The 15,233-nt window shown below is 38.9% G+C and overlaps 1 protein-coding gene and 1 long non-coding RNA gene across 2 annotated transcripts; one reads left to right on the plus strand and one right to left on the minus strand.

Annotated features, from left to right (window-relative positions):
- Positions 1–7,118: 7,118 nt before the first annotated feature.
- On the minus strand, positions 7,119–9,448 carry LOC145447754 (uncharacterized). Its single transcript, XM_080326019.1, has one exon. The coding sequence runs from the start codon at positions 8,473–8,475 to the stop codon at positions 7,303–7,305; it is 1,173 nt and encodes a 390-aa protein (XP_080182145.1). The 5' UTR covers positions 8,476–9,448; the 3' UTR covers positions 7,119–7,302.
- Positions 9,449–12,703: 3,255 nt separating this feature from the next.
- LOC145447738 (uncharacterized) lies at positions 12,704–13,531 on the plus strand. The gene is made up of 2 exons (XR_013917694.1): positions 12,704–12,944; positions 13,008–13,531. It is a non-coding gene; the product is annotated as an uncharacterized LOC145447738 (long non-coding RNA).
- Positions 13,532–15,233: the final 1,702 nt, after the last annotated feature.

Raw genomic sequence — 15,233 nt, forward strand, 5'->3', positions numbered from 1 at the left:
TCCAAATTCTTCGACGGCCATAACTCCGCTTCCACTGGTTGGAATTGAACCAAACTTGGTGAACATCGTTTCTATAGACAGCCTAACACTTTCATGGGGTGAACAGAAATTTTCAAATGTTTTGGTATTTACTTGTACATAGTAAATAGAAACTTTCTTCTCTTGTAGCAATGCGTCTACTGGTTGGAATTGAGCCAAAGTTGGTGTGTAGGCTTGCATTAGGTACGGTTCTCAACATTAAATGACTTGGGAACCCCTGTGGCCGAGCTGGGCAATTATTTTTCTGAGAATAACAAGCAGAAATACGTTGAAGGATAAGTCAAAAGTTGGCACTATATGTAGTGTATGAATTCTAAAATGATGTTAGTCTGAGTTTTAGTTCTAGTAGCGGATTTTGAAAAGTGAGTAGTTCTAGTTTTAGTTGCGGATTTTAAGAAGTTGTTAGTTCTAGTTTTAGTTTTAGTTATCGTTCCGGGATTGAAAAATAATGAGTAGCTCTAGTTCTAGTTCTAGTTCTAGTTGTCCTTTTTGCATATCGAGTAGTTTGTATAAGTCTGAGCATGAGTCAGGGTTGTATCCAAATCACAAGGCTTCGAGTCACAAGTAAATCTCATTGATACAGTGTTGAATCGCGTCATTTTCAATTCGACACCGAGTCAAGTCAGGGTGCAGAGGGTCAAGTCCGAGTCATAGTCTTATGATTCGAGTCCGAGTCTGTGTCATTGTGTTGACTGCTCAGTTTCCTGTTGAAGTCTTGGTATACTAGGGTTACCATACGTCCTCTTTTGAGAAGATTTGTCCTCTTTTTTGAATCTTTTGAAAGTGTCCTCGGAGGACGCCCTTTTGTCCTTTTTTTGAGAATTTAGGTCATATTTACTGCAACATTCGACTGATATGTCGTAAATCAGCGCCGGAGTGGTGCTCCGGGTATTTCGGGAACTGGGCGGGTAGTTGACCTTTTTTGTTAGTCAATCACCTAACAATGTGGAGGAAAATCTGTATTTTGGGCGTTGAGCGAGTAAGTTGACTTTTTTTGGTCAACCGACGTCAAAGTAGAAAAAATTCGCCATTTTTTGAGAATTCACCTCCGGATTTGCAAGTCTGAAAATTCTGAATAAGTGTCCTTTTCAGATTTTCAAAAATGTTGTAACGCTATGTTATACCCATTTTATTATAACACTGTTTGGTGATATCGAATGGTTCGCATTTATAAAATACTAATTTTCCTCAATTTTGGCCGTTTCTGCTCGCATTTTCAAGTACCAAACCAATAGATGAAATCCCGACAGTATGGTCACTTCACTATTTTTCGAAATTGCGATGAAATGACGGTCTTGGTCGCAGGGTTGTAATGACTCGAGTCATGACTCGACTCGAGTCAGACTCGAGTCACGATTTTTTTATGACTCGACTTGACTCGAGTCAATTTCTTGAAATGGGAAAATGACTCGACTCGACTTGTACTCGAGTCATTACGCATGACTCGACCCAAGTCATTGACTCGGCTTATTTTATATGACTTGAAGATGAAGAAATTTGCGAATCATAATGGCTAGATCAACGCATCCGACGAATTCTGCCGACATCGCTATTTGTCACCACTGCTTTCTTCGCACTTGTCTCATATCAGATATGCCGCCGTAAAAACAACAGAAAATGTACATAGTAGCAATGCATTGTACAAAATCGTCCAGTGATGAAGAGGTAATAGATCCTCCGCAATTAAAGTACTCAAGACTTTTCAATTATACAAGCAAGCAATTGAATCAAAATTCAATTAGAGCCAATGAAATGACTCAGATGGTGAAGAGACTGATAAGCTCATGTGTAGATTTGAAGGCGATGATTCTTTGCATTTTTGGGCGACTAGAAAGAATGAGTATTGAATGCTATTCAGTGTGGTTCAAAAATGCTTGTCAATTCCTGCATCAAGTTCTAGTGCACTAGTGGAACGTGTATTCAGTATATGTGGATTCATTTTATGGCCATGCCGCTTTAACATATTTGAGGATCTCCTTTCCACATTAGTATTTTTGAGGTGTAACTCATTGATTTGATCTGCTGTCTGTGAAAACACACAATGCCCCTCGTCCATTTGACGTTTTGTTAGGTATGTGCATTGTGCACGTGAGTAATAATGAATGGCTAATGTTATGTGAAGTTTGTACAATATGGCTGTTCTAAAATAACTTCTTTTTTTATTTTACTGGGTGGTTACTTGATAAAATTGTTATGTTGCATAGAAGGAACACTGAATCTGGCTTAATTTGAAAAAAGTGGAATCAATGATGTAAGAGGAGAATATTTTGGATTTGAAAATAAATGGAGTATTTTAGTGAGAAATTATTTCATATAATATAATTACATAGTAGTAAGCCGACTATTTTTTCATATCCAAAACATTCTAATCTAATAACTTCACTTTTTCTAGTTGGAATGGAGTCAAATTTGCTATGAATCATATTTTTACACAATGTAACAATATCATGAGATAGCCGGTAAAATTCGAAAATATCTATTTGAAATTAGTCTAAAATTTTCTTTCATAGCATTGCTTTCTACTGGTTGGAATTGAGCCAAATTTGATTTTTTAGGCAATCTAGCAATTTTAAGAAGTAGCCGGAAAATTTGAAAAAATGTTTTTGAACAGCCCCATTGTACAATCATTTCTCCAATGCTGTAACTGCGATGTAGTCTGTAATGCACTTTAGTATAATCAAAAGGTATCTGTTCTGTTGTCACTGCACAATGTACATAGTTGCATGCACGCTTTTACAGCATGCTGGCCTGTTGTAAATACCTCTACATAAACATGCATCTATTGATTCTCTATCAACTAGTATCTTGACGTGAATTTGTTGGTTCTCTATCAGATAGTATGTAGACGTGAATTCGTTGGCTCTCTATCAGCTATTCGTGAGCTATCGTCGCTGTGCTCATAATAAAAACTGAATGCTTGTATTGGTGATGTATCAGACTGACAAGAGAGATATTTGATTTTAAGGTCTAAGATTAGTAAAGTTATCTTTAGCATCGGTAAATGAGGCCAGGACCTGTCCGTTATCTGCCTAAATAAACACGTGTCAAGACTCTGGGCAAAATGAGCATGTTTCGCAAACAAGGAATTCGATATCACCCAAGCAGGATTGAAAACATGAGTTGAACATGACTTCAATACTGTGACTTGGACTCGACTCGAGTCATAACACCATGACTCGGACTTGACCCCTTAAACGGTGACTTGGACTCGGACTCGAGTCTGTGATGAATTGAAAATGACTCGACTCGAGTCAATACCACAAAAGTATGATTGATTCGTGACTCGGAACCATGTGACTTGGTTACATCCCTGCTTGGTCGTCTGAGTCTCGATTCATATGACTCGGTTCGAGTCATGAACCGTATTTTGAGAAAATGACCCGAGTCGAGTCATCAGAAAGTTGTGACTGGAGTCGGATTCGAGTCATTATAGAACCCTTGTATGAACCCGTGCTCGATGGTTGTTATAGCAACCAGGGTTGAAATGACTCGAGTAAAGACTCGACTCGAGTCGAGTCATGTTTTCAAAATACGGAAATGACTCGACTCGAGTCAATCTGTGTATTGACTCCACTTGGACTTCATTTCGCATGACTCGAGCCAAGTCATATGACTTGAGAATCAGACGACCAAGACCGACATTTCATTGTAATTTCGAAGAATATTAAAGTCACCGCACTATTGGGATTTCATCTATTGGTACTGGTACTTGAAAATGCGACCAAAAACTGTGTGAAAAGTTAGTATATTATAAATGCGAACCGGAATCGCCTATGCGTAACAAAAACAAATTTCTTTAGTGAGGAACACTGACTCCCAAGTTTTATTTCTTTGTGGAGCTCATCATTTTCTTCTGCTGTTCGCATATGTACTGTGAAGCTAAAATTGATCGAATGAAGTCTTATTGAATCACGCAGGGCGCGAAGAAAATTTCGAGATTACTGAATCTCTTAAAGAATTTAGGAGTAAAATCGTGAAGCCCATTTGCAGGTCCACTGCCGTCAACACATAGTAATTGAATCACATGTCAACGGCCGTATAAATATACTTCTACGGACGCAGGTTGGCCACCCCTTGCAATATAGGGATAGCATATTTTGAGACCCAAAATCAGGCACTCATTACAAATTCGAAATTTATTATATTGGACGCGAATACGGGTAATTTGAAAACCTATATAGAAAATCCTGTTGTGTTGCCCTAAAAAAGTTATGTTGCCATCTCCACTCCTGCAAAACCATCGAAGTAGCTCGCAACTCGTAAGTTTAAACAAACTTCGCTAAGTTGCGACCGTACGAGTTCATGACCTTCAGCAGTAGAATAAATGCAAAGTCGTATTTCTTTGTAGCTGCATAGTCGTAACGGTAATTTGGATGAAATTTTATTGTTATTGACGGCTTACCAGCAAAAAGGTTGAGAGAGAGAGAGAGAGAGAGAGAGAGAACCATAGCCATAGATGTCAATAGTTTCTCAGTGCTTAGTGCTCAGAATTTCACATCCCTTGGTGGATTTGAGGGGATTTCGGTATTCTGGCATAGTCAATATTTGGACTTACGGAATCAGTGCGTCGATAGCATTTGATTGATGCTAGTTATTATAAATTATCAGCTGTCAATGATGAATTACATTATCGAGGTGAGGCACGACTGGCAATTATCTTATACTTGTCCAGACGACAGGTGAGGTATTGCCTCACTCCCCTTCCTGACTGCACGTCACTGAAATGATCCCTCCGCAGTACCATGCTTATTGCTTAGGGCCGTAACAGTACGTCGTCAGCCCCCCTCAAAACGGTGGTTTCGGGCCTCCATACGATGATATACCGAACTGCTGGGGTGCTTCTCCCCCCAGACCCCTCAGGCTGCACGCTGTTTACCGCTACTTATAATCTACATTGGAGGCCGTTTACTGAAGCAGCATTTCTGGCGTTAATTTCTATTATTCATGAATGAATCGGTCCATAAGATCGGGAGTTGCATGTATATTGTTATTGCAATCAATTTCTTGTCCTCTCTGCTCACGTAATCAGATTTACCGGTAGAGCTAACTGAGGTGTCTTGGATAGGCTACTGTATGGCCCGTTGGTATGACTCCGTAGCATGATGTTATTTCATGACCTCCTGTCTGCTATATCAAAAAAAAAAATAGAATCGCCCAAACGTAGGCTATTAAACTAAAAAACGCACACGATTTTAAATCGGTATTCCTTCACTGGCATATAATTTTTCCCTGCGTGATGGTATATGTCTTGTGAGGTTCAGATTGCCGAGACAAGAACATTCGGCAGCCGTCATTTAGGCGCCTATGGACAATAAAACCTATATGTGCATATGTGCATATAACGAAGTTTTCGGTCAGCATAAGGGCAGTCCTTTTCGGCCAAGGTTTTCTCGCTGCCGATCGTTCTGGCACACTTCTTGGAGTCGCATGTTACATGGCGTAAAACACTGGTTCTCAATTTTTTGTCTTCGCGGACCCCTTTTGGACCACCACGGACCTCGCAGACCCCCTCAAGTTTTCGTTCAAAATTAGCTCGATTATCGCGCAACCGCCATCTGTCTCGTGCAGATACTGATTGTAGGCTATTGATAAACAGCAACAAAATGGCTTTTCTTGAAAATAGCATCACAGTATATGTAAAAATTGGGTAGACTTTTATTATATAGTAACGAATTTTGCAGCTGTATTTATTGTCTTGAAAATCCGTGACTTCGATTGGATACGAACGAGTGCCAAAAATCCATTTTCACACATATATATTGGTGGCGAATGTAATATTAACGCGTAACGCTTTCGACGACAGATTTTTGTTGTGAGTTTTTAATAAAAAGTTCACGTCCAGCCTGGTCGTTTTTATTTATGATCTCAGCTTGAAGTTATTTAGTGGTTATATCACAGGAGTAAATGGATTTCTTAGAGAGTTTTCAATTACTTCATTGGGACAGATTAGGAAAAAATAAGGAATTTATATTTAAACGACTGTTTGATAATTTGCTGAGACTGACAACTCCAAATCCAAAGTGCTACCTCTAACATTTCATTTTTCCACAGACCCCAACAAAACATCTCTAAACAGTAGGATGTGTCATCTCAGAAGACCATTTCAATGATGTGAGTCCTAAACTTTTAGCAATTATGAAGCGAAACCGTCATGCCTTTCCTAACTGAAAAAATAGGTTATCAATCTCATTACAAATTTAGAGGCTTCGCGGACCCCCTGAAAACGCTTCGTGGACTCCCGGTTGAGGACCACTGACCAAAAACTTTATATGTCTTGGTGCATCGTGGCGTGGTAATGGCCAACACCGATATGCCCATTTCAATAAATCTTGCGTATTTTTTCGTGGGGGAAGAGTACCCCAAAATCAAGATATTTGGCAACTTGAAATCGCGCCCAGCGTGAATAATTTTTGAAAATGTTGCATAAATTTTCAAAAAATACTCTATAATTTATGGTAATTCATGAAATAATTTAGGGCCCCCTTCGAGCTCGCCCCTCCAATTGGGGGGTTTGAAGAGCGGCAGTTACGGTCGTGCTTATATAATAATGGATATTATTAATATTAATAAATAATGCATATATATTAATGCAAGGGGCATATACCGTAAGTCAATCCATACTTGTTTCAATGTGGAACATAGGTTCGTTTTGCAGACGGGTCCACGAAAAGTATTTTATCTTTGAAACCGCTCCGCAGAGCTAAAATGGTTGCCGATCTACTTCCTTAATACACACTTTATTTATAGGGTTGTGTTCTGTGCATCCTTCAACTATTTGAAATCCTTTTATATCTGAAAACTCCTCAAATTATGAATGACTTTTTTAGACAGACACATATTGAGTAAGCACATGCATTGCAGCTTTGCACCAAAGCCACCCATGGCATGTATAATTTTACTATGTCTTAAATTAGAACTTTTATGAGTAAGTTTCTGTGACTTCATTCTACACTCAGCTCACATAAGTGTTCTTGAGATGGTCTATCCACAGTATCTGAATCTCAAAAACTTCAGATATTCAATACTAAACCAGCTAACAGAACACAGATCTGTACAAATATCAGTAATAATCAGTCACGTTACAAGAACTGCTGCTGAGACTTTATTAAGCGTCTAACCGTCGAAGCGGCTAGATGGGAAAGACACAGGAACAACACAAGACATCACTACTATAACAGGGAGTGGTATAGAGCACGGCTGCCACATATCGACTGCAATTGTACATGTGAATATCCCTATGCATTTTATGAAACGTCAATGAATTTACGTCAGGAAATATTGGAGAACAAAATCCAATAATTGGACAGAGATGAAAAAAAAAACGTTTTTCAGATACTTGAATGTAATACATATTAATGAGTTTACGCTTGGAGTAACCCTTCGCAGTATATGCTCTCTCCCATACATTTCATCCAAGTTGTTGATGCCAGTATGCACATTCATATGTCGCCGGAGGTGATTCTTCTGATTAAACGCTCTCCTGCATAAATCACATTTATGATTTTTGATGCCTGCATGTATGTACATATGAAGCTTGAGGTGACCCTTTTGAGAAAATGCTTTTCCACATACAGCACATCCATAATCTTTGATACCAGCATGCATATTCATATGTTGCTTGAGGTCCAGTTTATGAGTAAATTCTTTTCCACATACATCACATTTATGTCTTTTGATGCCAGCATGCATATCCATATGACGTTTGATGTGACCATCCTGAGTAAGTGCTTTTCCACATACATCACATTTATATTTTTTGATGCCAGCGTGCATATTCATATGTCTCCTGAGGCCATCCTTCTCAGTAAATGCTTTCCCACATACATCGCATTCATGATTTTTGATGCCAGCATGCATATCCATATGACGTTTGATGTGATCATCCCGAGTAAATGCTTTTCCACATACATCACATTTATATTTTTTGATGTCAGCGTGCATATTCATATGTTTCCTGAGGCCACCCTTCCCAGAAAAGGCTTTCCCACATACATCACATTCATGATTTTTGATGCCGGCATGCATATCCATATGACATTTGATGTCACCATACTGAGTAAATGATTTTCCACACACATCACATACATGATCTTTGATGCCAGCATGTATATGCATATGTTTACTGAGGACATGTTTCTGGGTAAATGCTTTCCCACATATATCACATTCATGTCTTTTGACGCCAGCGTGCATATCCATATGAGACTTGAGGTAGCTCTTCAGATGAAATGATTTCCCACATATACCACATTCATGACTTTTGATGCCAACATGCATATTCATATGTCGCTTGAGGTTATTCTTCATTGTAAATGCTCTCCCACATACATCACATATATGAGTTTTGGTGTACGCGTTTTGCGAGAACTCTTCTCTGGCAACATCGCATGGATGATCTTTCAAGTCGTGATGAATAGATAATTTCTCTGACTCCATGTCGCCCTTGTTATGGAAATGACCGTACGATGGTGTTTATTTATTACAGTGGAATATCTGTTTTCAAGTTCAAAGTGGTTATTACATATTTTCAACAATTTCTTCAGTGTATATACCAGTAAGCTAGTTCTTTGACGGTATGGCACTGTCTGATAAATATGAAACTATGAAAGTGTCGAACTAATCTTAACAAAGAGCAGCATTAGACTGTCATTGTCATACTATTATATCATGCAATAAAAATATGATCACGTATTTAAACAATTTGATCGGAATTAGTCAAATAGCATCAATGCGATCATCATTTTGATCACTTCTGAATAATTAAAACTATAGACAGATAATACCACTATGAAAAACTATTGACAAAACATCCTCAATTTACAACAAATCACCGATCAACTGGCAAAGCAACATAGAGCTTTGTGGTAAAGGTGCATATATATCTGCTGGTGAAGAGAACGTATGGCTCATTTTTGGACACGAAATGGCCTCGTAGTTGAATCTTCAATCTCGCACTTAATTCTCGTCTTGGTTATAAATATCGCTGTAACGATTTGGTGGATTTCATAATGGCCTGAATCATTATTCTTGTGGTACCTGAGACAAGTGTATGTGAGGTTACCTTAACATACAAAATATAGACGTATGCAAGTTAAACTCAGATGTCACTACTAAGATTTTTATTAAAGTCATTTCGACACCATCGGATTTTCGAAAGGCACAATGGCACTCCGATGTAATCCGGTTTTGACAAAAATATGTATATATTATAGGCTTACCATACGTCCTCTTTTAAGAGGATTTGTCCTCGTTTTTGGCTCTTTTGAAAGTGTCCTCGGAGGACGCCCTTTTGTCCTCTTTTTTGAGATTTTGTCCTCTTTTTTGAAAATTTAGGTCAGATTTAGAGCAAATTGCGAGTGATATGCCGCAAATTAGCACAGAAGTGAAGCTCCGGCGGGTATTTCAGGTCTGAGCGAAAAGATGACCTTTTTTTTTTAGTCATCCACCTGGCAATGCGGAGAGAAAAACGGTATTTTTAGCTCTGAGCGGAAATAATAACCTTTTTTTTAGTCAACCGATCACAAAGTGGGAAAAATTAACCGGTTTTTCAGAATTCTACTCCGGTTTTGCTGCAAGTTGCAAATTTCTGAAAAAGTGTCCTCTTTTTAGATTTCCAAAATATGGTAAGCCTAAAATATTATCCCTCAGGTATCACACACTTACACTATCATAACATTCGGGAAATATTAGTCTTAAATTAGAATTACGTTTATGATTCACAATGAGCAGACTATGGGACTTCTACAACGACAGGCCTGTAAAGTAGGCTACAAGATGTAAAATGGCAAATGATGAAAACACCGACTTGAAAACATCTATGTCACAAACGACATGGATATTGAAAAAAAAAATTTGACTTTGTAAACAATTTTTACACTTTTTTGTCCTAAAGCAACAATTATTACAATATTTTTACTTTTTTTGCGAAGTTAAAAAAAAACCTTGTCTTTAACCATGGAAAATCGCGCTTCGTTATAAGAATTTTTTGCGTCGTGACATTCAAAAGATATTAAATAGATGTTACAAGAGCGCTCTGGTGTCGTCGCGACCCAAAATTGTACCATTCGTGTCCCATACTTCAAGAACTCCTGTCCTGCAGTCATAGTCATGTTTAAAGCGTGGTAATAACCGCTGCCCCTAGGCCGATTTACCTAAAATATACGCATTTGCTCGTAGTAATCATATTAAAATCTGGTCCTGTGAAGACATGTACTCGCCGCAAGCGCGACGGAGATTTTCAAGTTGAATAGATCTCCAACAAACGACCAACGTAATATTTTAGGCCCCTTCTATCTCTCCAGAAATGGGGGTTTGGGGTGCAGCAGCTATGACCCTGGTAGATCGTCTTCAGGGGCGTCAAACATACGGCCCACGGGCCGATTCCGTCATACCAGGCCATTTTATGCGGAAGCAATTATGAGTGAATTCTTGTATTATCCAGCACGTTTACAACAAATGTTGTTCACAGAAGCCAAAAAGCCAACGCTAGACCGTCTTGACATAAACCCAAATTGCGATTTAATACTAATGAGCATGATTTCAATATCTGCGTTTATAGTCAAACTTGAAACGAAATGGAGCATAGAAATATGCAAAACTACTTACTTACTTGAGTAGATTTAAAGCCAGCAAATTCTACTTCTACTTCAAGTAGTTCTAGGTTGCTTATGTAAGAAGTACTTCTACTTGCACTTGAGTAGATTTTTGCATCGCTACTTCTACTTCTACTTGAGTAGTTTTCTTGACTACTTTGACCACCTCTGTATATACTACAGCTTCAGCCCAATAAGATCACACAACGTATAGTGTCATTGTTAAGCTTTATATATTTGTATTCACTGATGGTGGATCCGTACTGAAACGTTTAATTCGCTCAACACTTGCATAAGCGCCTTTGCTTTCTCTCGATGAAAACACGACATGTAGGCTTCAGCCGTTTCGTTCACAATGAAGCAGTCATGCTGTAAAAGCTTCTGTGAAGCAGGTGTTGTTTGTTCATCATCTATTTCGTACCTCAACATGTCCTGAATTAATCTTAAATCATCACCTGCCAACCTACTAACAATGCGCACTCAGAATCCCCGCCGGTAGCAGACTTCTTGAACACCTGATCAGCAAGCTGCTGCTGCCGTGGTCATTGAAGCATAGCCGATTTGCCAATCAAGAGCCGTGGTTATTTGATTACTAGTCTTCTCTCCGTTCTATGGTCAGTGACACGCCCATTCTTGAACAGCTACTTTCAAACGCTTTGACCGAAATCTTAACGGCTTTCCTGTAAGCTTCTTTCAGGCTAATTGTTGTTTTTCATCAATAATCTATAGAATGAGAAACAATCACGAAGACTTTCTGAGATTTTCCAAATTTTAGACAACCCTACCGTCCGCGGCCGCACAAATTTCCCTTTACGGCCGCAGGTTGGCCACTCCTGGCCTAAGCTATAGTAGCCAATTTGCTGCACATCGGAACAAAATATTGCTTAGTATCTTCTTTTTGTAAAACAAATTCCGGTTGGTTTGTGCAAATGAAATATATTTTCCAAATAAAGTACGAATAGAACTGAAAAATGTTGAAAAGCACTGGCCTAAACTATAGCATTTCACCAAATACTAATCCATTCTGCATCGTAAATTAAATTCGAATAGATTTCATAGTCTAAATGTTGGTACGCTATGCTACTTCTTACTAGCGACAAATGATATTGACATGATTTTGATGAACAATGTTTTTTCAAATTCTCTACTAGCTACGGAAGATTATTCCTGGCGCGTGTGCTATTATGTGCATGGTAATTTCAGAAGGTATCAGACAAAATGGGCATGTTGCATCATGGTCCCGTATCAGGGTACAATCGGTACACTTTCTAGATTCTATAATCATGATTCTATAATCGCAATCGCGCTATCTTCCCAATGTAAAATATACCGCATAGCAAGCTATCTGGAAAGCTGGGTTAGCCTGACTAATGCTGACTATGAGCATCCCATAATATCTCCTTTCACATAGCCTACCGCTATCGTCACTAATACCGGTATTATACTACATGCACGGCAAACCACTACATGCATCCCGCGACGATGCCTGAAACAGAATGAAGCCGGATGTAATTAAATGCTAAACCCAATGCCCGAATCACGTGAACGCGCTGCGCGTATATAGCTGTGGAAATGCTGATACATCAATGGCCAGTTTCCTTAACACTGCTTTTCTCGTAAACGCGATATACGAATGGCGATAAACCATTTTCAAAGTGATATTTTCATATTGTGTTGTGCCTAAAACTGTTTAAACTTACTTTTATTTCAAAGTATATAACCAGAGAATCATATCAAAATCATAGAAGTCCTTGGGAATTTGTCCTGATTGCCTTAAAATTAACATCGCAAACGGTATAACGGTATAAATAAATTCATTAACAAAAACAAATGACCACGGCCTAATTTTCATAATCTTGAAATGTCCAGTACTTCAGTTTTGCGAGGTAGTAAAAATGAAGAATAGCCTACATATCTAGGCAATGGTGCAGCCGATAGATATTTTTGATATCGCGATCGGTTGATTATTTCGGTGAATTATGAAGCCTAGGCATCTCAAATAACGCGCCGTGTTAACTTCACATACAGAATCACATGATCCAACATGCACCCATTGGTTTCACCCATTGATAGCCATCCGGAATAGTCTGTATTGCGTCAAACGTAATGGTACGCCAGGAAGACGGGTGGCTATTTTATCAGACAGCCAGAGCAGCCTAATGGCGAACCGAAACTGCTCTCCGGACAAAGAAATCATCGCCGATATCCACCTCCTAGGATCGGATATGAACGCATTAGAGATCGAACTGGTTCTGGCGTGGATCCCCGGCCTTAAGGACAACCGCGGTAACGAAAAAGCTGATGAAATCGCAAGTCGGGCAGCTGTGAGGCCTCTCACACTTGATGAAAGCCTTCAACAAAGATTAACTGCGAAAGAAATGAAATCTGACATTGCCGTTAGATGTCGGGAAAAGTGGATCGATCACACGAATGCAAATGAAGGCGATTCGCAATATAAAAATATTATTGGAGTTATCAGGAACGCGAAACCAATCATGAATTTGTCTCGCAGATAAGCCGGAATTCTAATTAGATTGCAGACTGGCCATTCTAGGCTGAACGGCCATCTCAACAGAATGAAATGTCACCAAAATGGCCTTTGTGATTTGTGCGCGATCGAAGGAAACGTGGAACATTTTCTCCTTCGCGGCCCCAAGTATGACCGTGCCAGGACGAATCTAATACAGATCGCAGAGCGGAATAAATTATCATTAACGCCTATGTCCCTGCTAACAGATGAGCATACTAAATGACCAGTCATCGAATTCACGATAGCAAGTGGAAGGGCTATATGAAGAGTCATAAACCATTGGTATAAGTGTGAATAATCGCTATTTATCGTCCTGGGGCAAAAAGCCAAGTAGCTAAGCCCCATCCCCCCTAATACCTACCTACATACCTACCTACCTACCTACCTACCACCCATTGGTTACCAATTCTGCTGTACTAAATGACTATCATTTGTAATAGCGCTTCAGATCCGTACTTTGCCGTACATACTCGAAACAGTGCAAATATTACTAAGCGGCATCGGGCTACAATTATTGTCCACACAAAGAGGAATCAGTAAATAAAATCTTATGCAAATGATTGTTGAGCCGGCAACAGCCTGATCTCAAACGAAAAAGTCTCAAAGTGATATATGTACAATTTACATCAGAGTCGAGACTTTGGCAATGACAGTAACAATATCCTACTGATCACGATCACGACCATATCAAAACCAGTATTAGATTACCTCACTCAAATGCTCTGATATCAGATCAATCTTGAGTAGATTTTAAAAGATTCCAGAAAAAAAAGTTGCACGCCAAAGGTCCACTAATAGCTGCAATATTATAACCCGACAGTTTGACTCGACGCGATCAAAAAGTAGGGAATTGTTCCGCGAGCACAATTGAGTTTGAGACCTCTGATGAACAATGTATATCATGCATAGAATCGTTTCGATGATTTTATATCATAGCATGTAATGGTAAGGTATATTTGAAAGCCAATATCGTTATCCGGAAAGTTCTTTATGCCTATCTTAAAACAAAAGTTTGAGTGGAAAATTCCATCATGTACCGCCGGCGACTTCCACTCCATATCAGAGTCTGCGAAAAGTAGCTGCTGATATGCGAATCCTGATACATAGGGTACTCAAACTCGTTCAGCATCAGAACGTAGATACGCAGGAAACAGACAGTATACCGTGTTATCAGGTTGAATAATAGTATTATCATAAAATGCATGTATATATGTTTATCCTCTGGTCTTTATAAATAAAATTCTTGAACATTTTTACAGTCAATTTAAATAAACATGCATGTTTATTGCCTTGAAATGTGGTAAAAGCGCTTTGTGGCAGTAACGTATCGGTCTACGTTTATGAATGACGAAGTTATCGTAAGTTGGTCTGATACAATAATTAATGCATGTCGTCAACAACGCAGAGTTCTACCCTGATTTTCGACAGTCTGGTCTATTTCGTTAATCAGACATGATCATATCAACGTGTGTAGTTTTTTTAAATTACGTTGACCTAGCTGGAAAAGTACTATTTAATACAGATGGAAACACGCGCAAACTGGCCCTATCGAGTAATCACGAGGACAGTAGATCAGGGGGTCACCTATTTTTGCAACCAAGAGCTACTTCTTGAGTAGCCTACTGATTGAAGCGACGGGCAACCATTTACTCATACCGTTTACCCGTACCATACTAAATTTCCTCCTAGCCTAGCATAGCACTGGACAGTAATTATTCGATATCGAACTTTATTCTCGTCTTAGTTATATATATCGCAAAACGATTTGGTGAAATTTCATGATGGCCTGAATCAATATCCTTGTAGTAGCTGAGACACGTGTATGTGAGGTTACCTTAACATACAAAAATATAGACATATGCAAGTTAAACTCAGATGTTTAAGATTTTTATTAAAGTCAATTCGACACCATCATATTTTCGAAAGTCACAATGACACTCTGATGTTTTGAAAATGGCAATGAGCACAATTTTAATGTCTGGGCTTATAGTTAAACTTGAGACGACATGGAGCATAGAAATATGCAAAGTTATGTTGTCATTTAAGCCACCATTCCAGGGGTTTATAACTGT

This window comes from Botryllus schlosseri, chromosome 1 (assembly GCF_051294905.1).
Source record: "Botryllus schlosseri isolate E-star chromosome 1, Bs_hap1, whole genome shotgun sequence".
Lineage (NCBI taxonomy): Eukaryota > Metazoa > Chordata > Ascidiacea > Stolidobranchia > Styelidae > Botryllus > Botryllus schlosseri.